The 24,793-nt window shown below is 55.3% G+C and overlaps 1 protein-coding gene and 1 long non-coding RNA gene across 10 annotated transcripts in view; one reads left to right on the forward strand and one right to left on the reverse strand.

The window, feature by feature from the left end:
- PGF (placental growth factor) lies at positions 1-20,145 on the reverse strand. Of its 9 annotated transcripts, none has more exons than XM_027120047.1 (9): positions 19,628-19,727; positions 19,346-19,487; positions 18,064-18,106; positions 13,531-13,727; positions 12,644-12,720; positions 10,597-10,626; positions 10,429-10,491; positions 9,585-9,733; positions 1-7,762 (listed from the first exon to the last, which is right to left on the reverse strand). In XM_027120047.1, the coding sequence occupies exons 2-9, from the start codon at positions 19,418-19,420 to the stop codon at positions 7,635-7,637; spliced, it is 762 nt and encodes a 253-aa protein (XP_026975848.1). In that variant the 5' UTR covers positions 19,421-19,487; positions 19,628-19,727; the 3' UTR covers positions 1-7,634. The 9 variants fall into 9 exon arrangements, 7 of the variants coding, with proteins under 7 accessions (XP_026975848.1, XP_026975852.1, XP_026975846.1 ...); XR_003435560.1 differs by having other exon boundaries at positions 4,415-6,012; positions 6,267-7,762; positions 19,346-20,145; XR_003435559.1 differs by having other exon boundaries at positions 4,415-6,096; positions 6,267-7,762; positions 19,346-20,145.
- LOC113627476 (uncharacterized) overlaps positions 20,139-24,793 on the forward strand; it is a 21,477-nt gene continuing 16,822 nt past the window's right edge. Inside the window, exons 1-2 of the long non-coding RNA XR_003435563.1 lie at positions 20,139-20,233; positions 24,233-24,341. This is a non-coding gene — a long non-coding RNA (uncharacterized LOC113627476). The remainder of the gene's footprint in view (positions 20,234-24,232; positions 24,342-24,793) is intronic.

The raw sequence follows: 24,793 nt of genomic DNA on the forward strand, positions 1-24,793 counted from the left end.
TCATAGTATTGTTTATTACAACAACAACAAAGAGAAACTAAATATCCAGCAACAGATCAAGTAATCAAATTACGGGATATCCAAGTGACGCAAAGCAATTCAGTGCTTAAAAAACTATATCGTAGAAGAATATCTATCGTTGTGGGGAATGTCTACAACATATTAAGTTTAAGAAGCAAGTTATAACATCATGAATATATTACGATCTCATTTCGGTGTCAGGATGTCTCCTCCACCTCCTCCCTTCTCCCTGTCTTCATGCCTGGTGGTGGGAGGAGGAGGGGGTCATTTGACATAACGCAACATGCCCAAAATTATGCCAAGGGAAGTGATCCACTTTATCAAAAGAGAGGTTTATTTGTCTTGTGGATGCTCCATGTGGGTCCAGGATGGAGCTGGAATGCTGGGGGAGGGCAGAGGGATAAGAAGGAAAGCACTTGTGGGCCCAGCTTAGGCCAAATTTATACCAAAGCTGAAAACAATGTATTGCTCGTTCTCTGGATTTTGGAGGAATTTGTGATAGGTTATAGGAAATATCTGGGTGGGGGGCAGAGTTTTAAAGGAAGATGTGACCGCTCACTATCAGAAAGAAGAGTCTTGAGTGTACTGCTTGCTTAAGAGAGCTGTACCTGCAAAGGCATCTCTGAGCAAGGGGGAGAGGTCATCTCATATAGGCTTTGGGGAAGCGTGGAGTTCAGCGATGGGTCAACTTTCAGAGTGTTTAGGAATGGTCGACCTTTGGCTCTAGAAGCACCCTCAATGGAGTGAGATCGCTGCTGACTGGTTATTCTCAGAAGGGTGGGCTATGACTGCTGGAGCGTGCGGCTCCAGGAGCATGGTTACTGAAACAAGTGGTCGTAGAAGAAGCCGGGTAGATAACTGGTGCTAAGAGTTACTTGTTACTATAGCCACATAACAATCCATCTTTTCCTAAGAGGATGGGAAGAGAAGGAAAGAGAAGGGAAGAGATGGCAGGGCAGTCCACACATACATGAAGATGAAGGGTCTCAGTGAAACAGCCCAGGGGGAGTCTTTGTGCTACAGCTAATCCTGATTGGCCAGGACTGGTTTCTAAAGAAGGATCCCAAAGGCACCCAGAGCTTCCTGGATTTGGACTCAGGACTTGGTTGTGAGAGAAGAGTGCTATCCCCTCCTTACCTCCGCAGGTCTGGTGAGAAGTTGTATTTCCAGTGATCTGGGGTGGGGGAGGCATAGCTCCCGGGTGCCCCCCTACCCTCAGGTTCCCCCCTACCCTCAGGTTCCGACTGGGCCCTCCCTCCTGAGTGATGACCTCCACGACCCCAAAGGGCTGGCCCGGGGTCCATGAGCCGATCAGAGCCCACGAGGCCTCAGCTTCTGCCTCGCTGTGTGGCAGCCGCGGCCAGCTGTCAGCCCCCTGGACCCTCCAGAGACTCTGGGGCTGGAATTCCTCGGGCAGATTTCTCACCCTCTCAGTACTTCCTTCCAACTTGTCTGGCAAATGAAAAGACTTCACAGGCTTCCGAAGAGGACTGTGGCAGGGACAGCTTTGGGAGGGATAAAGAGCTCAAGGAGGGGCGGATATCACCATCATTACAGTCTAAACCTCAGACCCCCGCTGGGGGCGTCAGGCGGTTACATGTCTGTAAACAACCAGGGCTGCCGGCCTGGCTGTGTGAGCACAGAGGCTCCCGTTGCTGAGTGGCTCACACGGTGACTCATGGGGGGCCCGGGCTGACTGCTGGGTGGGGGTGGGGGTGGGGGAGCCGGGGCCTTAGATGGGAGAGAAGAAGGGATAGGCCTAGAGATGGGGGCTGGCGGTGGGGGACTCTCCTCTTCCGAGTCCAGTGAGGACAGGGGCTGATTCTCCAAAGTGCCTCGACGGACGGTCAGTATGGCCGCAGGGCCCTCTGCCCGTCACCCAGGTAACGCCCTCTCCGTGGGAGGAATGCGGGTGGGAGGGTGCCCAGCCCCGTGGGGAAGCCCTCACCCTCCTCCCCGCCGGACTGTCCTGCCTGGTGGTTGCCATGGTAAAAAGCTACCTCAGGGGCTAGAAACACACTATCTTTTTGGCCTGGAGCCCCGTGGCCTGTGAGGTGGGATCCACAGATGGCTAGCAGGGACCAGGCCCTCATCTGCCTCAGTCACAGCCAGCGTCGGGGTAGGGAGAGCACACTCCAGGCTTCCCTCAGGAAAGGGAAGGGTCGGCCTTCTCTAGGAAAACAGCTGCCGGGCTCCGGTGCTGACAGAGCCGTCTTTCCACACCAAGGCTCTGTCCTGTCACCGCCCTGTCTGGAGCCTCGGTTTCCCACCAGTGTGTGCAGAGGGGCCCGTTCTGTGGACCCACCACGCAGATGTCTGGCCTGCTTCTTAGGTTTGGAGCAGACACAGTTCTCCTCCCCTCCCCTCCTCTGCGCTCCATCCTGAGGAGAGATGATGCGGTGAGGGGTAGAGAGCACGGAGTTTGGATCCAGATCTGGATTCAATTCCATTCCTGTCACTTACTGGTCAATTGTGAAATTCTGACTCACTTAACTTCCACGGCTTTGGACGCACCTGGCCCTCAGCTTCTTCATTTGCAAAATGAGGGTATGGAAATGGATTATTTGTAAATTTTCTTTCAGCCTGGAATTCCAAGATCACCTCACCCTCCTGCCTAAAACACTTCCGTGCCTCCCACTGCTTCCCAAAGTCCTGACTCCCAAGGATGGCGCCTGGGGCCCAGCCCACCTTCTGGCCTTATCCATCACTCCTCTGCTGCACCTACCTTATGCATCAGTCACACTGAACCACTGGAAAAGCCCTGGCTTTTACCCTGGATTTGGGGGAGGGGGTGCACCTCTGGGTCTTTGTTAGTGGGTTGCCTCCACCTAGAACACCTTCCCCAGCCATCTCCCTGCACTCAGGCTTGCCTATTCCTCAATGTCACTGACTTTGCAAAGCTGGCCCTGACTTTCTCCATGGGTAAATCACCTCAGCTCGGATTTCTTTAGTAGCACTCCATCTGCCTTTGCTGAAGCTATGTGGCCTTCTTTCCTTCTGTTGTGATCACCTGTGCGTATCTGATTCCTTTGACGAGTTTTTCTAGGAGCAGGGACAATGTCTTAGCTATCTCTGTGTAATCCTAGCTAATCCAGGTGTTTCACTGGGTTGGGTTTCTGCCTAAGAACATTAGGGCCTTCAGCATTAGGGAAGTGTAGCAACATTCCCCAAACCCTTCCTTCGCTCCCCATGCTGTCTTAAATCATCAGAAGCTCCAAGCAGAGCACCAAGCTCTTTCTCTAGCTCTGGCCCTGGCATCTTTTATTTCTCTCTCAGAATCGTGCCTTCTCTCTCTTAGTTCTCAGGTAGACAACTTAGTCTTTCCAGCTAAGACCTCTCTCTTTATCCTTATTTCTTCCAGAATGGGATTTTCTTTAGTAAGTGGGGACGCTGGAAAGACTTTCATGTGCTAACATATTTTGCCCCTTCACACATGTATCTGCTACAAAATGCCTGGTCCTAGTAGACTCAAAAAATGTTCATGAATGAATGAATGATCGGAGTAACAAGCCCACATGCATAATTAAGACCAAACTCTACTTCTCTCCATTCCATGTGCTTCTTCCTAGACAAAGCCACCATAATTGGTTGTCTGGATTTGCTATAGCCTTCGAGGTGGTATTTGTACCTCTGGGCTTGTGCCCTTAGAGTCCATCCTCCGCATGGAAGGCAGAGTGATCTTTCAAAAATGTACGTAATGCCACTTCATTCCCCTGCTTGAAACCCTCCAGTGGTTTCCCTCTACATTACAACAAAATTCAAACTCCTTACCCTGCAAAGCCCTTCATGACCTGCCTACCTCTAACATCACATCTCCTGGCCCTTCCTTCCTTACTCATCACGCTCTAGCCACACTGGGATTCCTTCTAGGCCTTTGCATCAGCTGTGTTTTCTGTTCAAAGGGCTCTTGTCCTGTTTTGGAGTGATCTTCACATGACCATAACTTCACCATAAATGTCACCTCCACAGAGAGGCCTTCCGTGACCTCCTGGTCTAGAGAACCTTCCCCAAACACTATCTCATCACCTTTCCTTATTTTCCATTCAGCCCCTATTGCTGCATAGCAAACTGCCCCCAGACACTTTGTTTTTATTACATCTCATAATTCTATGGATTAGGAAATCAAACAGGGGACAGTGGGTACAGCTAATGTCTCTCTTCTCTATGGGGTCTGGGGCTTCAGCTGAGATGACTGTAATGCCTGGGAGCTGGAGCAACTGGAAGCTGGCTGCTACCCCTGCCTACATATCCATACGTATCTAAATTGCTAGCTTGGGCTTCCTTCCAACATGGTGACCTCACAATAGTTGGACTGCTTACATGGCAGCCCAGGGTTCCAAGAGACCAAGGCAGAAGCTGCTAGTGCTCTTTAAAGGACTTGGAACAATTATAAAGTCCCTTCTGCTATACTCTATTGATCAAAGCAGACCCAGGTCAACTCAAAGGAAGGGCCATCTCTAATATGCCAGAACCGTATTCTGGCAATAAGTCATTTTCTCGTTAATTTCTCTGTTTACATGTATAGATTGCTTATTGAGCAAACCGTGGGAGCACAAACAAACCAGTTTCTTTCTCTCATCATTGCTTGTAGATTAACTATGTTGATCCTCCTTTTCCTGTTTCTTAATAGCATCTTGGGCAGACCTTCTAATGTTCCTGTCACTTTAATTTATTAAAGGTCCAGCCCCATCTAGGCTGGTCCATCCAATTTAAGACTAAGCCCTTTCTCTCCCCTGGGCAGGGCCTGGACTTGGCTCAAGGGAGCGGGGAGAGGCGTAGTCTGCCCCTGTACTCCTCTCTATTTTCCTCGCCAAAGTCCCTTTCTCTTTTTTCACAGGGCCGGGAAGGAGAAATTAGGGGAAAGTTTCTCTTGGCTGTGGCCATTTCTTCTCCAGCTATGAATGTGCCTCGTATGACGGGCGTCTAGATGTCCACTCTCATGTGGGTGCACTGCACACTACAGGGCTACCCCACGCACTGCTCCCTACTGTGTGCCCTTTCCAGATCTATACCTGACACCTCCACTCAGCTACTGTCCCAACCCTAGGTCCACAGCCTCGAGCCTCTGGGGTTTCCTCATCTGCACGTATCCCTCTTGGGAGAACACGGGAAAGGAGGCTCGTGGCCATTCACCTTCCCCTATGTCCCCCTGGAAACTCCCACTGGAGGTGCTGAGGTGTCCCCTCTCCCCATCCTCTGTTACTCACTATTCAGTTCTCCATTCCTCCAACTCCCAGCCAGCTAGCACATGGGCTAATCTGAATGACAAATCCAGCTCCAGGGAGAGGAGAAGGGGCCAGCAACCCAGGTCTCTGGTGACCTCCCCTCCTTCTCTCTCCTTTCCCCCTCCCTGGTCCTCCGCTTATGGAGACTGAGGAAGGGGATGCTGGGTGATGTTTGAGCCTAGCAGGATTACTTCAGCCATCTCTTAATAAATCCTGTAGGCAGATGTGTCCAGCCCCAAATTGCTTCTTCTTTGTTTTAGAGTGTGGGATACTCAAGACCCCTTTTTCCTAAGTTATGGTCCAGTCTCCAATTTGAAAAAGAATAAAGTCCACCCAACATCCTTATTGGACCACGATTATGGTCTGTCTCTCCACTAAATACAAGATCCATGAGAGCAGGTCCTGGGAGTTTTATTTCCCACTGAGTCCTTGGTGCCTAGGACAGTGTCAGGTACACAGGTGGGGCTCCACAAATATATAAAGAGCAAAGGAAAAGGGCCCTCTATGTCCTAAATGATTTGAAAGGACGGCCAGTGTAGTCAGGTGGACAGTCAGCTCCTTTCCTACTGACTCCTGCTGTGAGGCTCTGGCCCGGATGCAGACTTTTGCTTCTGGCCTCTGGATGCTCCCCTGGTCTCTGTCTAGTTCTCTACAGAGGTGGCTGGTCTGGGTGGGGAGGCAGACCTCCATGCGGGTGACTTGTGAATCTGAGAGCCTTGGAGATGCTGCAAGGGCTGCGGTAGGGTCCCTGGGGCCACATCAGAGCCTAAGGGGGAGGGGTGCTCTTCTCAGTTCTCAGTCCCTCAGAGGCAACGCCTCGGGGAATGCGTCCAGCCCAAGAGTGGAGAAGCTGGAGAGAAAGTGCGTTTCTTCTGCAAAGCGTGTCCCCCGGGGCTGGCCCACCCCTACTCTGTGATCACCAGCCAGAAGCACATTCTGACCAGACTGTCCTCCAGGGGGGCCCAGGCCTCGGTGAACAGACCACCAAGGGCCTCAGCAGGGCCTCCCCACTCCACCTACCTCACTGGAGCGTCCTTGGCTTCCTTCCAAAGCCTGGGGCGGGCCCCTGCCCCCGGGCCTTGTGGCTTTGTCTGAGGAGCCTGCAATTAGAGAGAACAGGGAGCTCCCCTTCCCAAAACACAACAGGAAAACAAACACATCTTGTGGGTCAAAGGCAGAAGGGAATCAGAGAGTAAGTGTATGGGATTGAAAAAAGAAAAAACATTTTTTTCTCATTTCATGCCAAGGTGTTCAGGAGGAAGACAGAGGAAGACAGGAGGTCAAAGGAGGAAGAGATCAGGCAGCATCTGCCAATCCCTGCGTTCAGCAGCCAGCGTGGGTTGGAGGTGGTGCAGTTCAGTCCCCCAGGGCCACAATCTGTGGCACCTGGGAGCCCCCATTCACTCAGGGTCCAGAGGGTAGGGCACTGGGCTGGGTATAGGGTGGCCCTGGCGGGGAGAGGAAGGGGACTGTGCTCTTGAATTTGAGGGTGATCGGGGTGGCTGGGGTCAGGGCCTCCCAAGTTTGGGGCCAAGCCTCCATCCTGGGAACCCCTCATTACGGGAGGAGTGGGCCTCAGGGTCGTGCCTAAAGCACCTGGGAGAAGATGCCCCAGGGAGCTGCAGCAACAGGCTCGAGCTACCCCCGGGGAGCCCTGGAGCCCACGGTCCCTTTTACTTCTGTCCTGCTTCCATGTCCTGCTATTGCCCGCTGCTCTGGCCGACACACTCCCCTGGAAAGCTGTTTCCAGACTAAAATACTTTATTCAAGAGAATCTGGCTTGGTGGTCAAACAGCCACGCGGGGGCAGCTCGCTCCATGTCCAGCCTGGGGCCACTCTTTGCCTGTGTCCCTGGGAGGGGCAGGATGGTGACGCCTTAGCCGTAAAGAACAATGTCCCAGCACAAGCAGTGGCAAGATGTGAGGCCAGACCTAGGGGACAAGGAGTGGCCAAGGCCCCCAGGCAACCACTGTTCTCCACAGCTGAATGTTCTGATCTCCAGGGGTAGAGCTGCTGCCAGGAAGAGGGTGCAGAGCTGCTGCCTGCTCACTCTCCCAGCAGGGCCAGTGGGAGCAGGCTTCTCCACTCCCACCCCGGCCAGGAGCTCCCCCAGCAAGGGCTGCTGGTCCATGCGGAGCCCAAGGCCGGGGGGCAGGCGGTGGGTCTCCAGTCCTTCCCTCTCCAGCCCCCTGGTGACCCCCGGAGCCTCTGGGGCCTGGCCTGCCCCTCACAAAGCCACACGTCTTGCTTCTTCCCAAGCTGAAGCCACATGGGTCTGTCTTCTGTCTTTCTCTCACGTTCTGTTTAAGGCACTGAATTCCTGAGGGTCCTGTCCCTCCCTGCCCCTCCTCTTGGAGGGAGTGAGTCATTCAGCAGGGATACAATTGGCTAATAAATAGAGGGCAGGTGCCAGCAGGGAGGTAACTGAGAGTGTGACGGTAATAAATACTCGAGCTGGGTGTGGGGTCTCTCTCCTCCGAGGGGCTGGTTACCTCCGGGGAACAGTATCGCCGCACCTGCCAGAGATCAAACACAGAAAGGGGGTATCAGCCCAGTGTGGAGGGTGGGGTCCCTCCTATGGGAGGGGGGACAAACCCAGAGGGGAAGCTTGGACAGGGAGCATGGGAAGCCTGGATCTCTGCTTGCACGAGGCCAAGAAGCATCTAGGAGCTACCCCTCACCAAGCACGCACCCAGGTACCCAGCCCCGCGCTAAGCACTTTCTCGTTTACCCTTAAAAATATCCCATGAGTAAGGCACTATCATCCTTTTGCAGATGAGGAAACTGAGGCTCAGAGAGGTTAAGAAACTTGCCCAAGGTCACACAGTTAGTCAGAGACGAAGTCTACTTTGAACGCAATTTGGCTCCATGCATCAATGCCTTTGCTTACTCTGGGACAGCAGTCTTCAAACGAGGATATGGGAACCCCTAGGTGTACGTGAAGGTTTTCCAAGGTGTATGTACTGATGGTTTTAAAGAAATTCGTTTTCAGCCTTCCCATGTACTCTGCCTGAAAACTGTCTGCGTGAGAGGTCCGCTTCCCCCATCTTCTCCACCTGAGGTCTGCTTCCCACCATCTTGTTCCCAGTTGCCCTTCTCCCTTAGGAAGGAAGGAAGCATCTTGTCCATTCTAAATCCTGTTACAGTACTTTTCCCCAAGGTAAGAAGGATTCGAGGGGACACTGAATAAAATAACCATCTGAGACATTGTTGTAGGCGTTGAGAAAGGAAATATGGTGACTGACTGGGTAAGCAAGCATTTTGCAAGTGGGGTGGTTTCCAAGTCTGCTTTCAACAAAATTGAAGAACAGCTTAACCGAATTGTCAGTTAATCTGTCATGAGAAGTAATTTTTGTAGCAGATCACCTTGAGGTTTTTGGCAAACAACTTGGAAGGAGTTCAAGTGATTGAGTGACTTCCAGTCCCATTTACCTGTTTATGTGAACATGGTTTTTCAGTCTTTTCATCTATAAAAAACGATGCACAGGAATGGGATTACTATTGAATCCTGCCTCAGTCTGGCAGGAGGTAACATTCGTTACTGAGTTCATTAACTAATTGAAAAGAAGTAGCTGCATCCATCTCATTGAGGTGCATTCCCAATAAGATGGGTTGTACTTCTGCGTTTAGCATCTAGTAAAATATGATGTATTTGTGCTGTTTTGATCAGTTGCTACTGATAATAATTATTGTGATAATTCATTCCAAGAGAAAATTGAATTTCGAGTTTTCTGCTCACAGAAAATTTAAAATAATTCAAACCATTGTTGTCGCAGATAAATATGACAAGGTGATAAATAAAAGACATTTGAATATTAAAAAAAATACATTAGGCTGAAATTCTGTGGGGAAAGTAAAGTGGAAAGACAAGTTCAAGGAAAAAAGAAGCAATGGAAATATTCAACTATCAAAGGAGAGCGTTCATGTATTTTTTTTGTTGCTGTTGTTCAGTTTTTTTAAGAGTGGATGATGGTATTAAATTAGGATGGCTTATTCCACAGGATACATTTGGAGAGTGATATAATGGCTTTATATTAAAATATTAATATTCATGATCGGCCAGAAGTTACATCCTTTGCAACTATTTACAATTTTGATGAAAAAGTTCAATGTCAACTTAAAAGTGAACAAGGGAGCACGTGAGTTTTTGAATTTCTTTCAAGAGATTCCCGAATGAAACGTTTGAAGACTGCTGCCCTAGCAGATAGAGGACAGGCCGCTTTCCATCTGGGGCTGCCCAGCTGGGGAGCCCCGCACTGACTACACTGCCAGCTCCTCCCCCAGTCGCTGCTTGGGCCCAGGGGAGAAATTAGTGCCATGTGCCTGCAGAGGACCCACCCAGAATCCTCCCCAGCATCCCTATCTTCACAGAGTGGGGTGGAGGTCTCCGCTCGTGCAGGGTTGGGCTCATGGGGTAGGACTTGGCCAGCCCCAGTCCCATGGCATGAAATGATTTCCTGAGTCCTGTTGGTGGAAGGAGACAGGCCCTGAAGGAGAACCGTGGTGTGACTGAGTTACTGTGCATGATGAAATCCTTTATTTTTACTCTTTACTCTCACAGATTTGGGTTTTCCCTTCTCTAATCCTGCTCTCCCAACACTCAGGCTTGGACTCCAGCCTAGTCCTCCGGATGTGAAGCCAAATGGGCAGGTAACATGGAGAGGGAAAGGGAAGCGAGTGGACCCCAAGGCTCCCTGGGAGGGTGGAAGAAATATTGGTCTGGGAGCCGGTGAGGGGCTACACCTTCCCCAGGGCCACCAGGAGGTAGCCCTGGCTGAGTGTTTGGACGTTTTAGCACTAGAATGTAAGCCCTGTAAGAGCAGGAAGCTTGTTGGTTTGCCCACTGACGTACCTGGCACACAGTAAGTGCTTAGTAAACGTAGACCGACTGAATGCTTGGTGGACCCCCTGACCCCTCATTCTACACACAGAGAAAAACTTGGCTCAGAGAGGTGACGTGACCTGCTCAAGGCCACACAGAAACTTAGAGCTAAGCCAGGACAAGAAGCAAGGCTTCCTGGTTCCTGTCCTGGTTCACCTGAGGCTTCCTAGGCCCTAGAATCTCTAGGTTGTGGCCCCCGACCACTGGCTTTGTCCCTCCCCGACCACTGACCCTGCTGGCAGGGTTGGGCTCCCCGCTGGCCCAGCCTCCTTGCCATCCCTGGGCCCCCCGCGCACTCACAGGTGGCAGTCTGTGTGTCTCTGCTTCTCTCTCTTCCTCTTCCCCCTGCCCTTGGGTCTCCTCCTGTAATAAGCCAAAAGCGTCAGGACAGAGTGGCTGGGGACCCCCATGCTAGGACAGGGGCTGGCAGGCCTGAGAACAGCCCGGTGCCCCAGCCAGGCTGCTTACCTTTCTGGCTTCATCTTCTCCCGCAGAGGCCTGGGAAAACAGAGAGGAGCAGGGGAGAATCAGGAAAGCAGTAAGCGGGGGCTCCCTGCCCCGCTAAGCCCCCTCGGACATCACCGGCGCTGGTCCTGTAGTTGGCACTGAAGCCACTAGGGGGTAGCATGGAGCTAGTTAGGGAGAGATGCCCAGAGGCCTTGGGGCTTCCGCTCCCACTCTAGCCTCTGGTAACCCCACCAAGAGAGGTGTGAATGCCCTCTTGGGGGTCCTCTCCACACCCTCTGCTCTCCTCTGCCTCTTGGCATCAAATCTGGGGAATGAGTCTGCTCTCTGCTGCCTTTCTCTGTTCACTTCTTCCCTCGCATCTGCCCTTCCTTCCTGGGTGCCCTCTGGGAGTTTCCTCGCTGACAGTGAATGAGGCGCAAGGCCACCTGTCAGGTGGACATCGCGCCACCCCCCACCCTGAGGATGTGTGACGGTGCAGGCAACATCAGGGGGCCAGGGTGAAGGGTGGGGTGAGGGGAGCTGATTGAACGCCCCACAGTCACCAGGCTTGTCCTGGCTCTGCCTCCGGGCGCTGTGGCTGTTGACCCAGAAGAGAGAAGAAAGGTGGCCCTGTTGCCCAGCCCTCTGGAAGGGGACAGGGCCTCAGTCTCCCCTGGGAGCCAGAGTGGGGGCATGGGGCAGCGCAGCGACAGCAAGCTTTGAGGTCAGGGAAGACTCCCTAGGCTGGCCATCTCCCTTGGGAGCCAGGGCAGGGTACCAGCGCCTCCTGGGACTGCCTGGTCGTGTCTCTGCCATCTGGGACCAGTCAGAGACACTCTTGGACCCTCAGTCTTCTCATCTGTCTGCCCCAACAGAGAGGCTGTGAGGGCAAAGGTGATGTGGAAGGTGAAAGGTCACTGTCAAGCACTGTGCCCGGGAGGGTTTGTTACTGAACTGTTGTTATATGGCCAAGCCCTGGCAAGGGGGGACAGGAGGAAACAGATTGGGGCAGGGCCTCTAACAGTGGTACAGATCCAAAAGGGGTGGCCAGAGCCCAGGACAGTAGGCAGGACCAAGCCCAGGGCAGTACCGGGGCTCCTGGAGAGTGTGGTAACGGCCACGAGAGGTAGCAAGAAAAAGGGCAAGCTTAGGGGTTAGACAGGCTGGGGTCCACTCACTAGCTGTGGCAAATCATGTAACCATAGCAAGCCTCAGTTTCTTCATCCGTAAAATGGGACGACAATGGTACCTATCTCCTAGGGTTGTTAGGCGAGCTGGGACTTGGTCTCTCTTGCTCACCACTGTATCCCAAGGAGCTGGGACAGTGCCTAGCATACAGTCGGTGCTCAATGGATGTTTATTGAATAAATGAGAAAACACAGTCAGGTGCCTAATGCGTGGCGAGGCACAGAGGAGATGCACCATAAATGGTGGTCCTCCCCCTCCTCCTGCCCCAGGATAGGGCTCAGGACCTCTTGTCTGGTGTCTCCATCCATGGCCCAGGGGTACCAGGAGAGCACCTGAGCCCATTTCTCTCTTCCCTGTACCTGGTTGGCAGTGCCAGGCCTGCTGCTCCTGGTAACTAATGCTCAGAGTACCCTGGGCACCAGCAGCAAGATGTGCTGGTGACAGGCTCTCCCGGGTGGGGGAGCGACTTTAAAGAAAGCTCCTTCCCTCTGCCCCTTCCCTCCCACCAGGGCTTGTCCGTATCTGCGCGCCTCAGCCAGTTGACCCCTCCCGTGGGCACCAGCCTGGCCTAGAACTAAGTCCAGTCACTTCTTCCAGGGCCGTGGCAGCTGCCTCCCAGCTTGAGGAGGGAGATGGCGTGCCCTGAGCTTGGCAAGTTTGGGAGGGACCCTGGCTCCCTCCATCCCTGTGGTTTCTCAGCAGCTGTGGTCCAGCTGCTGGGGCCAGCTCCCTGGGCAAAACCGGCTGATGGGGAGACACAAGCAGCTGCCACTGGTCGCTGATTTCCCTGGTCTCCCTCAACTAGGAAGCAGGGACGGGCAGCCCCTGGCTGAAGCTGCCAGGCTCGTGGGGGCTGTCCCTGCCACACCCGAGGACCCACCTGCACTCGCAGCGCACATGCTGAGAGAACGTCAGCTCCACGTAGGAGGGCCGGTCCCCAGAGCGGATCTTCAGGAGCTGAGGGGAGAGGAAGGTTGGGTGACTGGATTGGGGGCGGCCTGGGGTTTCCAATACTCCCTCCAGCCTCCCCTTGCATGAGGACCAGGCTCCCTATTTCCCACCAGCCTTTGGACTACACACCCTCATTTCGCTTTGAGTGTGGGGCAAATAGCCCTCCCGCCTGCATGTGGAGCTGAGGGAGGCCCCTGTCCCTCCCGTCCCAGGGCCACCAGCATAGCAATAGTGTAGGAAGGGGGCCCCTGCTCTGGAGGCAGCGAGACCTATGTTCAAAGCTTGGCTCTTCCACCTGCTGAGCAAGTGAAATAACATCTCTGAACCTCAGGTTCCTCATCTGTGAAATGGGAATATCACTTAGCTCCAAGGATCGAATGTTGAGGTAACATTTCTGAAGCACCTAGCATAGCGCTTGGCATTATTCAACTAGTGCTCAAAAAACCACTGTAGGTGTGAGTGTGTGAGAAAGCTCAGGGCGTGAAATGCCAAATGTCCCTGGTATAAACAGGGACATCTTGAATCCGAACAGATTTCTTTTCCAACCTCAACCAGATATCCTAGGTCCTGGGGCAGGGCTAAGCCAGAGGCTGAGAAAGCTGGTAAGGGAGGAGGTGAGGGGGCTCAAAGCTGGGGCAGGGGTTCAGGAAGGAGGGGCACTGTGGTAAGAGGATAGGCCTGGGCGTAAGTCCCAGTCCTGTGACCCTGGCCTGCCCTCCTTCCCTCCCGGGCCCCCTCGGGGGCAGGTTCTGTGGCCCTCTGAGCAGCATGTGGACAGAGGGGCAGGCCCGGACACGAGGAGGAGAGCCCGCTTACCTGCATGGTGACATTGACCGTCTCCACTGGAACACAGTGCAGGTTCTCATCGCCACAGCAGCCCGTGCAGCGCAGCAGGGAGACGCAGGACGGGCTGAACATGTGCTCAACCTCGCCGGGGTACTCAGACACGATGTCCACCAGCCTCTCCAGGGCCCGGCAGTAGCTACGGCCCCACACTTCCTGGAAGGGCACCACTGCGAGGAGGCACAGACAGCTGCGTCAGGCCAGGAGGGGCCTGCTCCTTGAAGCCTAGGCCCTGCGGGTCCTCCCAGGTTCAGCCCACACCCCCTCCTCCAGGAAGCCCCCTGCCTATGTGAGCTCCCCCGGCTCTGAACTCCTGATGTGATCCCTCTGGGATGACAGCTGGACCTCCAACCCGTCTGCCGGATGGAAATCCCAGTGGAACGGAATTTCTCAGTGTCTTGAGCTCTCAGCTCTATTCTCAAGTCAGGGGCCGCATCTGCCTCGGTGCCTTGAAGCTTCGAGGAGCGTGCTCTGGCAGCTCCCCAGGCCCTCTGGATCTTTCTTAGCCCTGACCTGGTGCTTCCTCAGTCTTGGGGAATTGGCAGAAAACAGTCAGTTCTGCAAGACTGGCTTGCAGAGTCCCACAGGGAGGGTTAGCCTTCCCCTTAGTCCTTGTTTCCTGCCCACACTGGGCCAGCTCCTCTGCCTGGTGGCCAAGACTGCAGTCAGCAACATGCCCCATTCCCGTGCTCCATTTCGGTCAGGCCACCCTCGTGAGAGCTCGGGGCCACATCATCCTAATTCCCACTTGAGGTCCATGCTCCTTGCCCCCTTCTCGTTTCTAACCAAATAAAGCCCACTTCCCACTTCCCCAGGCCCGCCTCCTTTCCTCCTCTCCGAAGCCTTCTCCTACTTGTCCAGCGTGAACAGATGTTCCTTTTTTGAGCATAACTCAGCCCCAAGGGCTTGCCTTATCTCCGTCACTGGTGGCTCTTATCTTTTTTACAAGCAAGTTGAGGCTCCTTGAAGACACGGACCCAAGCACCCAGTAAACACAGGCTAAGTAATTACTGATTGATTAGATGAGAATTCACTGAAGGTTATCAGGGACATCCCTGACCTCCACGATGTCCTGGTGGTCTTGACCAGGAACTTCTGCGGGCTGATCTGGAGTCTCTCAAAAGACGTTGCTCCTTCAGGGGAGGGCCTGGGGCCTGGTCCCAAACAGAGGCTCACAGGAAGTGAGTAGCCAGAGCCAGGAGACCTGGCTTCTAGTCCTGGCCCTACACTGGCTGTGTGACCTTGGGGCGGTCACTTCACCTTTCTGGGTATATCAGTTTCCTCAGCTGAGGAAAAAGAAGAAGGTTGGGAATAGATGGTTGCTAAGGGCTCTCCCAGATCTGACAGGCAGTCTGTGATTCTGTGCACACAACCCAGCCCAGCTGTGAGACCGTGAGCAGAGACACATCTCCAGTCCTGGGTCATCCTGCCCTGTACCTGGTGGTCATCCTCAGCTGGTGGGGGAGGACAGGGAAGCTGGGCCACCTGGGGACGCTGCAGCCTCTGCCCTAGGGCAATGACCTCTCCTAGCAGCCCCTCACTACCTTCCATGTCCCTTACTAGGGGCAGAAGGGGCTGAAGTCCATTCTACTGAGCCTACGAGGACGTGAGTCTCAGGGTAATCTTAGAGGAAAAATAAACTTCAGCCCTAGCAGAGGCCCTTGGGAAAGGCTGCAAGCCGGTGGAAAATACCCAAGAGGCAGTGTGTCCACGTGGAGCTGGCTGAAGCGGCCACAGAGCAATAAACTGTGCTTATCTGAGCGTCTGCTGCTCCATTCTGCCCTGTCTGCTTAGGGCGCACTAGGGCTGGGCCCAGGGACGGGAGGGAGACCAGAGACCTCCCTGATCCTGCCTCTCCAGGCCACTGGGTCACTCTCCCTGGACCCAAGTGGGAAACAAGGCCCTCTCCTCCAGGTCAGCCCAAAGCCCCAGGGAAGCCAGCCTTTGCAGGGAGAGGTCAGAGGAGCACCTCCCTATTGTAACTCTATGAGTGCGTGTTTAGTCTAAAACCTTCATAAGCACTACACAACTCTGAACATTTAATCTCTGCCTCGGAAAACATAAATAACAGCAGAGGGATAGCCAGCTGCCAAAGTGCCACAGAAGGTTCAGGGTCCTGCCCCGGGACCAGCCATCAGGGAGGGGGAGAGCAGCAGAGAAGGGGCACCCCGTCCCCCTACCATCCCGCAAGCAAACTCCACCCAGCTGGGCCATGAGGCCACCGCCAGGTTAAGCAGAGCCGCAGGGCCTAGGAGGCAGAAGGGATTTCCTTTCCCCTCACCCACCATGCAGACTGCGGCAACAGGACCCAGGCTCCGGGGCCCTGAAGCCCACCGCTTTCTGGGCCTCATGGCCGGATGGTGTTGGGAGAGGGCTGAGAAGGAGGTGGGCTGGGCCTGATTTACCTGGCAGACACCAGGAAAGGGGGCAGCTCATTCCTGGGGCTGCTGTCTGGGTGTGTGGGAGAAACAGAGGGGGCTGGGCGAGGGGCTGGCTCAGGGAGTGCTGTGACCGCTCCCAGCTGTGGGCTGAGCCCCTCGGCAAAGAGCTCTGCTCAGCTGCTCCTGAGGGCAGCCCCAGACCCGCTCAGAGGCCGGGGTGCAGGGAGAGGAACGGGAGGCTGTGGCCGAGGCAGGCGCCTGGCTGCTCCCGGGGCCAAAAAGTGGGCTCTCGGCTCTCTTGCCAGCCCTTGGGTGAGCCTCCCGTCTGGCTCCAGCTGCCTACCACCCAGGACAGAGGAGACCCCAGATGGGAAGTGTTTCATCCTGAGAGCAAGCTCCTGGGGGGGGCCACTGGGAGGGTGGGGGGACCGGGCTGGGCAGAGCCACTGGCCACCAGCCCGAGCCCAGCAGGTATCCTCTTGGTGGTCACCGGTGGGGCACACACCCAGCCTGCGGCAGGGGACACCCTGCTCAATGCCTGCTCAGCTGTGAGCCGTGGGGAGGCTCGGTGCCACGCGCTCCAGCTCTGTCACATGTACTGAAGAGTGTCCAAGGCTTTAGGTGACCGCAAGGGCCTCTGTGAGCCTCAGAGCCTTCATCTATAAAACGTGGAGAATACGAGTGCCTTCCTAGTTCACAGCTTGTGGCACAGAGTTATAGTAAATGCCTGATAATATTACCATGAATAGTAATAGTAAAAAATCAACGTCTGCGGCTGCAAAGCACAGACCATTCTGTCTCTTGTCTGGTGTTAGGAGGGGATGGCATTTTCAGGATTTTGATAACTGGGGTCCAAAGCTCTTTCCCTGGTCATGATACAGGCTCCCTAATTGATCAGGATGACAGGTGAGCTGTTCTAATGGATCGATACTTCCCGGGTCCCTCCTCACTCGGGTCCCTGGGAGAAATATACTCCTGTGTCTCCTCCATGGAGTCAGAGAATCCTACAATCTGAGAAAAAGAACCTTAGATATCATGTAGTTTAATGCTCCCATTTTATAGATGATGAAACTGAGGCTCAGACTTCTTTGATAGCTGTTATCTGAAATATACTAAAAGCATCAAAAAGGCCATGGGGTGGAGGTAGGTGATGGGTCTCTCTCCAAATCCCAGAGAGCATAATATTGTGCCAATCCTAGAGGGCAAGCAGGGGGAGGGAGAGGATATCAATGAAATCAACATCTGCTACCACCCCCACCTTCTCAGTGCCCAAGGGGCCTGGGACTCAGCCGTCAGAGCATGGTCAGGCCCAGGAGAGGCTGGCTACAGGCAGTAGAGGGAGGGTGTTCCCAGCTCACAGAGGTCACCACGCGTGTGCATGTGCATGTCCTTACATGCTCCCTTTCTTCCGTGGAAAGTGGTGTGTGGCCTGGCAGCACGTCTTGGAGAGGCAGGGAGGGAGGGGCAAGGCAGGGGGCCTGGCATGGGCCTCCTGCCTTCTGCACGTATGTCTCTTTGGCAAATTGTCTCACCCTTTGAAGATTCCCTCTTGATACAACCCTGGGTGGGGAGTGGAGGGGCCAGGGAAGGCACAACTCATTCTGTCTGTTTGTAATCAATGGAAAGGCCTCGTCAGGTCCCTGAAGCTCCTCCAGGGCTGGCTGCTGGGAAGGTCCTCTTGCCCCTCCCTGGTCCTCTTGACTGCTGGACCACTGCATCCAGCTCACAGACCCCCAGCCTGGCCCTTGGCACTCATTGCCTGCACTGCCCTCCAAGACCCCATCTGCCCCCCTTACATCATGCTGGGAAGGGGCTCTGATGAACCCCAACCTGACGAATCCTGGGTAAACGGGCCCCAGCCCTGCTCTCTGTGCGCCGGGTGACCCTGGCCCAGGAAGACACCTCTCTAGGCCTCTGGGTCACAATGGGGGGATCTCTCAGGCCCTGCCAACTCTGTCGGCCAGGGCGTCAGCCAGTTTGCAGACTCTCCCCAGCTCAGTATCAGCCTGCACCCACCCTTCCCAACCCTTCCCATCCTCTGCAGAGGCCCAGGAGGTGAGGACTTGGCGAGCTGTGCACCCACCCCTCCAGCCCCGCCCCCGCCCCCTGGGCCCAGGCAGCTTACCTTCCACCTCTGATGAGCCGTTCGCAGCAGACAAGGCCCACTGCTGTGGACAGAAAGGTGCAGAGATGAGGGGGACCACCTTGGGCCTCTGCGCTCTGGGGCCCAGTGTGTCGGTAAGATCATAGAGGCCCCTCTGACTCTGAGCTCCTTCCCACCCGCTGCACACACTCTGCCCTGTCTCACGGCTGGCTCCTTCCAGGTGCAACGAGAAAAACTCAAGGGACCCTGGGTGGGTCCCGTGGATCCCACCCCCTCTCTGGCCTCAGTTTCCTCATTTAGAAAGGGTGGGAGGCTGGAAGCTTTTGGAGACCCTTTGCCTGCTCTGTCCCAAAGATCTGGCGATCCTTTGGGGTCTCCCTTCTACCCAGCCCCCAGGCAGCCCTGCTGGGCCCTGTGCAGCTCGCCTTGGCTGGGTGCCAGAGCCCAGGGGGAAGCGATCAGCTGGTGAGAGCCGAGGCGCTGGAGCGGGTGGCGCCAGGAGGCGGTGCTGCCGGTAAAGTGACACCTCTGACCAGCCCTGCAGCAGGCAAGCGGGCGGCGGGTGGCGGGTGGTATGGCCCTTCCGCCCCGTGGAACTGCCCAGCCCACCCACTTCTGGGCTGGGGCTTGGGACTCCCAGGGCAGTGGGACAGCGCAGTGGGAAGGGAGCTCATTGGCTTTGTCAGGATTTCGCTGCCCAAGCTGGCTCACAGCCAGACTCACCCAGCTCCTGGGAAAAGGGCCCTGCTCACTTCCCCAGGCCCTGCACTCAGGACCTCCAGCTGCCCATCCGGGAGAGAGGGCACAGTGGGACCCTTGTCTTGCCCCCAGCCCACCCAGGAGCCCTGGGCTCAGCCTGGAGCCTTGGTGGGGGGCAGGGCCCAGCCTCCCCACCAGTAGTCTTTTCAGCCGGCTTTCCCTCCACCAGGCCAGGTCAGAGGTCCTGGGGGCGCCTGCCTGGTCACAGGGCCTCGACCCTGACCACAAGGCCAGGGACCCGCCTGGGATTAGTGGAGAGATGCTTTTAGCAAACCCACCAGGGCTCCAAGGGCCAGACAGGAAACCTCCCTCCCTTCCCTGTGGCTTCCCCGCCCCCGCCAAGACAGACCCCGGAGCTGAGGTCTGGGACAGCCCTGCCTGCGGACTCCTCCCAGACGACGTGGTCCAGCCTGGCTCGTGGGAAGTGTGTGGACATCCTTGGAGGTGCTGCTCCCGGGAGTGGGTCTGTGATTTCAGAGCCCCCTGTTCCCAGTGCTGGGGGTGGGAAGATCAGGGAAGCCAGGCTGGGGGGTGGGGGTCTTACCTGGGGGGGCACAGCAGGCAGGGCCAGCCCAGCCAGGAGCTGCAGGAAGCAAGTGAACAGCCTCATGGCAGGCATCTTCTCAGACGTACCAAGCCAGGGGGCTCCAAGGGAAAACCACCATGCTCGTACCCCGGGGGAGCCCCTGGCACAGGAGGACAGGAGCTGAATGGGGGGCTGGGTGCCCCCCCTCACTGCTGCCCCGAGGTCCCTGTCGGTGGCCCGAGCATCCTCTAGAAGCCCTGGGGATTCTGGAGCCCGCAGGTAAGGCTGCGGCTGGGGCACCTGGTGCGGAGGGTCCGGCAGGGCCGGTCGGTGTGGGGCAGGCGGGTCCCTGAGCAGGGTCCGTCGGGCGCCCGGCGCGACCCCAGGTCCTCTCGTGGCTGGCGAGTGAAGATGCAGCTTCTTCCTCAGACAGCAGCTCCCTTCTGGGACTGAAGCTTGTCGGCCGCTGGGTTTCAGGGCCCGCGAGTGGGGGCGGGGCTGCAGGCCCGCCCCGCCCACCGCCGACGAGGCTCCAGACCCGAGTCCTAGGGAGCGGCCGGGCGCCGAGCGGGGCCAGAGGCCGGGCGGGCGGCGCGGACCTGAGCGAGCTCGGGCGGCAGTGCGTGGAAGGGGCCCTCCAGACGCGGGCTTCACCGCCCGGCGGAGCCCAGCCCGCAGCTTCTCCCGGGACGCTCGGAGCCTGCTGCCCGGGGCGCCGGCTGAGCCAGGCAGCGCCCAGTGCTGGCCCAGGAGAGGGGCCCCCAGCTTGGCTCCGGCTCTTCCAGGCCGGCCACCTTGGGCGGGGGCAGCCAGGTGTGGAGCCCAACGCCTGCGAACAAGGCTCCTGACATTAGGCCTCTGCAGAGATGCAGCTCCATACCCCCAGGAAGGCAGTGATTTGCTCTGGTACGTCACAGTGCCACCTTATGCCATCCCCATAATCCTCAAGGGTGAAAGAATTATCAACCCTATGCTATAGATGAAGAAACTGAGGTTCCAAGAGTGCCCCTCCCTGTATACGTTGTACATACATATGTACTCCTGAAAAGTGTGTGTGTGTGCGTGCGTGTGCGTGCGTGTTTAACATACAGAGACAAAACCCATGCCATGTGGCTGTCTCTTCAGCCCATGCACCATCCTCCTGGCCAGGCACTCAGACGGCAGGCACCTGGCGGGGGCTTCAGCACTATTTCCTCTTGTGGCAAGCAGTTTTCCGGGCCCTGCCTGCAAGCCGGCCACATGTGGCTTGGAGAGTGGCCTACTAGTGCAGCATTTCCTCCTGGTCCCGGGAGGAGGAGGAAGTGCTCCGACATGGCAGGGGTCTGCCGGAAGGGGTCTGTGTGTGCGTGTCTCTGTGCCTGTGTGTGGGCATTTGCGTGCAGTTGTGAAGATCCACGTGTGCTATGAGTCTCTGTGTGGTCTGAGTGTCTGTGTGCATCTGCTGTATGTGCAAATGTCGCTTTGTGGGCGTCTGGTCTCTTGGTATCTCTGTATGCCTGTGTGATTGCGTGTGTGTGATTGCGTGTGTGTGTGTGTGTGTGTGTGTGTGTGATGGATGTGCCTGATTTTTCTTCTGTGTTTGGAAGTGTGTCTAATGTGCATTCAGTGGGATTGTGAACTTGTATGCCTGCCTGTGTCTTTGTGTGTGTGTCTTCGTGGGTGAGTATCCGGGCCAGCTTCTGTGTGTGACTGTGCATCTCTGTGTTATTTGTGTATGCCTCCCACGGTCCTCGAGTGTTCATCACCACCACCACCCTCCGCGCACACTTCCTGGCTACGAGAACCTGGCAGGATTTGGGGTCATGGGTTGGCCTGGGCCTGGGGCTGGTGGGCGGCTGGGAGAGAGGAGGGAGGCCTGAGAGGTGGCCCCTACATCTCACATTCCAGCCAGGAAAAGAGAGGCCAGGGCAGCCCCAGCTCTCACCCCAGTGACCTCTGCGTCCGTTGCCTGCCCGCCCACCCACGCGGGGCTGCCGGAGATGCTGCCTCCTGCCTGGCCGGCCCCAAACCCGGAGGTCCAGGAGCCAGGGGCCAGTCACCAGCCAGCTAAGGGGGGGCTGCAAAGAACTTTCTGACAAGCTCCAACATGCTAAGGCTCATGGAGCAGACAGATTCCTTCCTGGGCCCAGGGTCTTGGTGGAGGATGTCTGGGCATCGCTGGGGTGAGTAGATGTGTGTTTGTGCATATCTGGATCATATATGCTTGCTCATGATATCTGTGTATACATATGCATGTTTTGGATTTGTGAATGTGGACATGGGTGTGTTTTGTGTATGAGTGTGTGTGTTGAAGTATCTGTTTTGTATATGCTTGTCTATAACTGAGTGTTTTGAGCACTTATGCATTGGGCACCTTTGCCTATAACTGTGTATGTATAAGGGTGCATAGATTGTACGTGTTGTGTGTGTTTGTTTTCATTTATCTGTCCTTTCATGCAACATGTATTGCTTCAGCCCTACTATGTTCTAGGCACTGGCATGTGGTGTGGTGGTTCCCTTGAAGTTTACATTCACAGCCAGGGCCGAGGAGGGGGGTGGTGGGTAGGTACAGATGGGTGGGAACGCTGCAGCTCCCTTTCTACTCTGGAATAAGCTTGATGCCTGGGCAGTGTCTGCGATTCCTACAAGTGCACCTCAGTCTTTTTGTCACTAAACTGGAGACCATATCCTTCTAAACTTGGCTTCTTGGGTTGCGAGATGAATTAGCTAGGGTAGGCTAGGGGAAACCAATTAGACTTTCAGAATATCCATGAGTCAGATAGAGGTTTACTGTTACTCACATCCAGTCCAGGGCAGGTGTGCTGGGGCTCTGCTGTCCTGGATTGTGACTCCAGTCCTTACCAGCTGTATAACTTCAAGTAACTTCCTTTACTCCTCAGAGCCCAGACTTCCTCCATCTAAAGTGGGAATAATAACAGTGCTTACCTCAGAGGTGAGGACTGCTAAAGCACCTGGGGTACAGGAAATGGTAGCTGTTAGGCATGATTTCTAATTCAACTTTTGATTCTTATTAGAGATATAAAGACACTGCAGGGCTTCCCTGGTGGCGCAGCAGTTGAGAGTCCGCCTGCCAATGCAGGGGACACGGGTTCGTGCCCCGGTCCGGGAAGATCCCACATGCCGCGGAGCAGCTGGGCCCGTGAGCCATGGCCGCTGAGCCTGCGCATCCGGAGCCTGTGCTCCGCGACGGGAGAGGCCGCAACAGTGAGAGGCCGGCGTACCGCAAAAAAAAAAAAAAAAAAAAGACACTGCAGAGTAGAGTCCTCACCATCTTGGACATGAGACAGAAAAAGAAGAATCTTATGCTTCTGCCAAATGCAGAGGAGAAAAAGGATGCAGGGATTTGCGTGCGCGTGGATGTGCATGTGTGCATGCATGTACATGCGTGCACACACACAGACACACACACGCAACTTCTCACCATCACCATCCAGGCAATCAGTCCCCAGCTGTCCCTGACACCTTCTGAGTAGATCCAGGTGCTGAGCACTGGTAGCATCAGCGTTCACAACTCAACATTTAGCTGTAGGATGGTGATCATTTGTTGTTGTTTCAGGGAGAGAACAAGTATTTTTTGAGCACTTATTATGTGTCAAGCAGTGTGCCTGGCACTTTTAGCACTTCGACTCATTGAATTCTCATAACAACCCTATGAGGTAGGTTTTAAATATTCCCATTTTGAAGATGGGAAAATGGAGGTGCAGGGAGTTTAAGTAATTGGGCCATAGACCTTTAGCTACCAGGGAAGGAACAGAGATGGGGATCAAGCTTAGGTCTTTCTCCAGCGCTCTTTCCAGTGAGCACAAGCTCTCTCTGCAAGCAGGTAGCAAATACCTTGAAGGCAGAGCTGGTGTCCCAAAGCTTTTCTCAATCTTCCCTTTGCTGGAGCAGAGTGGTTGCTTGACAAGCTCTGAAGGTTGGTGTGTGGGAGACAGACACTGTCATCCCGGGCCTGGAATTGACCCTGTCACAGGTAAATACAGGTAAACACAAGGGTCTAGGCCGTAGAAACACTGATTGGACCATGACAGTAGTCACCCTGAGCAGCCATGGGTTCTAGTCCTGCATGCTGGGCTGCCTTCCGGGGCTGCCCTAAAACACAGGGCTTCCCACACCTTGCATTAGTCATGGTCTTAGCCTGAAACGCTTGCGTCAACCCATCCCTATTTCTTGGCTTTTAGCTTCCTGACTCATTTTCTCATTTTGGCCTGGCCTCTTCGGAGTCTTGACCCTCTGATCTATTTCCCGACTATGACCTCTTCCTTCTCCCTTGATGTCATCGAGCATCAGCCTCTGCAGTGGCATCTCAGGTGGCCCTAGAGAAGCACACTCCCTCTGACCTTGTCCCTGAGCCCCAGATCTGGATGTGGCCAGAGGTGGGTGAGCAGCAGAGCGTCCAAGGACTAGAATCTCCTGTTTCCTGGCTGGCAGGGAGAGCGGCAGCGGGCAGCGCAGGTTGAAGGCCCGTCCGCTATAGGCTGGACGTGCCGCAGCCACCAGCTAGCCAAAGTCACCAGCAAGAAGATGGCTGGTTGGCCTCTCTGCCTTCTCCTCCTGCCTTCTGGGCTGGGATTTCCTCAGCCTCAACCCTGAGCCTCTCTCCTCCTCTCCATGCACTTCATTCAGGCTCCAATGGCCTCCCTGGCTGCCACCACTGGGTGAGACACTCCTCACCTAGGCTCCCCCAGCACTTGGAATTTCCCTCCCATCGCGGTGCCTGGCCCTCAGCACCATCACTGCCCAGACGCTGGTCTGTCTTTCCTCAGTCTGTAAGATCTGAGAGGGCAGACACTTGTTCACCCTTGGATTCCCAGCACCCTGTGCAGTGCCCGGCACACAGTAGGGGCTTACTTGATGTTTGTTGAGGTGGGCCCATCCTCAGAGCACTCTCTCCTCTCTCCACAGGGAAAACGTCCCAAGCCTGCTCATTCTTTACGCAGATGTCCTTCAGCCCTCAGAGGTAGCCCTTCTAGACCCTGTGCTCAAGACAGCTTGTGTGGGCCTCTCTGGTGGGGTAAGTGTGGGAAAACAACTTCCCGTTGCCATGTAATCATGCCCTGGGATGGTCACCACAGCCCTGCCAGCCCCCAGGGGACAAGGCTCACGCCTCGGCCCAGAAACCAGAACCCAGTGGGAGGCCTAGGGCCCTAGGGCGGGTCCGAGTTGGAAGGGAGACAAAAGCAGAGCCCACGGGAGACCCAGTGGTTCCCAGGGCTGGAAACTAAGATGGCGCCCACCACGAGGCTGCAAACAAGGGCGGCCAGGCAAGGTGCCTGCGGCCTTGTCCCAGGCCTTTGGGGCAACGTGTCATCACCAAAGGATCAGAAACCCGTACTTTGGGAACTTGGCAGCCGGGCCTGGGTTTTTTGTGTTTTCTGTAATTATTTCCCTTTTGTTCTCCCTTAGTATTTTAGTAAAGCCCTTTGTGAAAATGCCAGCTGGTCTCAGCTGTGCTAAGTGGAATGA

Source organism: Aethalodelphis obliquidens, unplaced genomic scaffold (assembly GCF_003676395.1).
Source record: "Aethalodelphis obliquidens isolate GAN/ISIS:26980383/991018 unplaced genomic scaffold, ASM367639v1 scaffold21, whole genome shotgun sequence".
Lineage (NCBI taxonomy): Eukaryota > Metazoa > Chordata > Mammalia > Artiodactyla > Delphinidae > Aethalodelphis > Aethalodelphis obliquidens.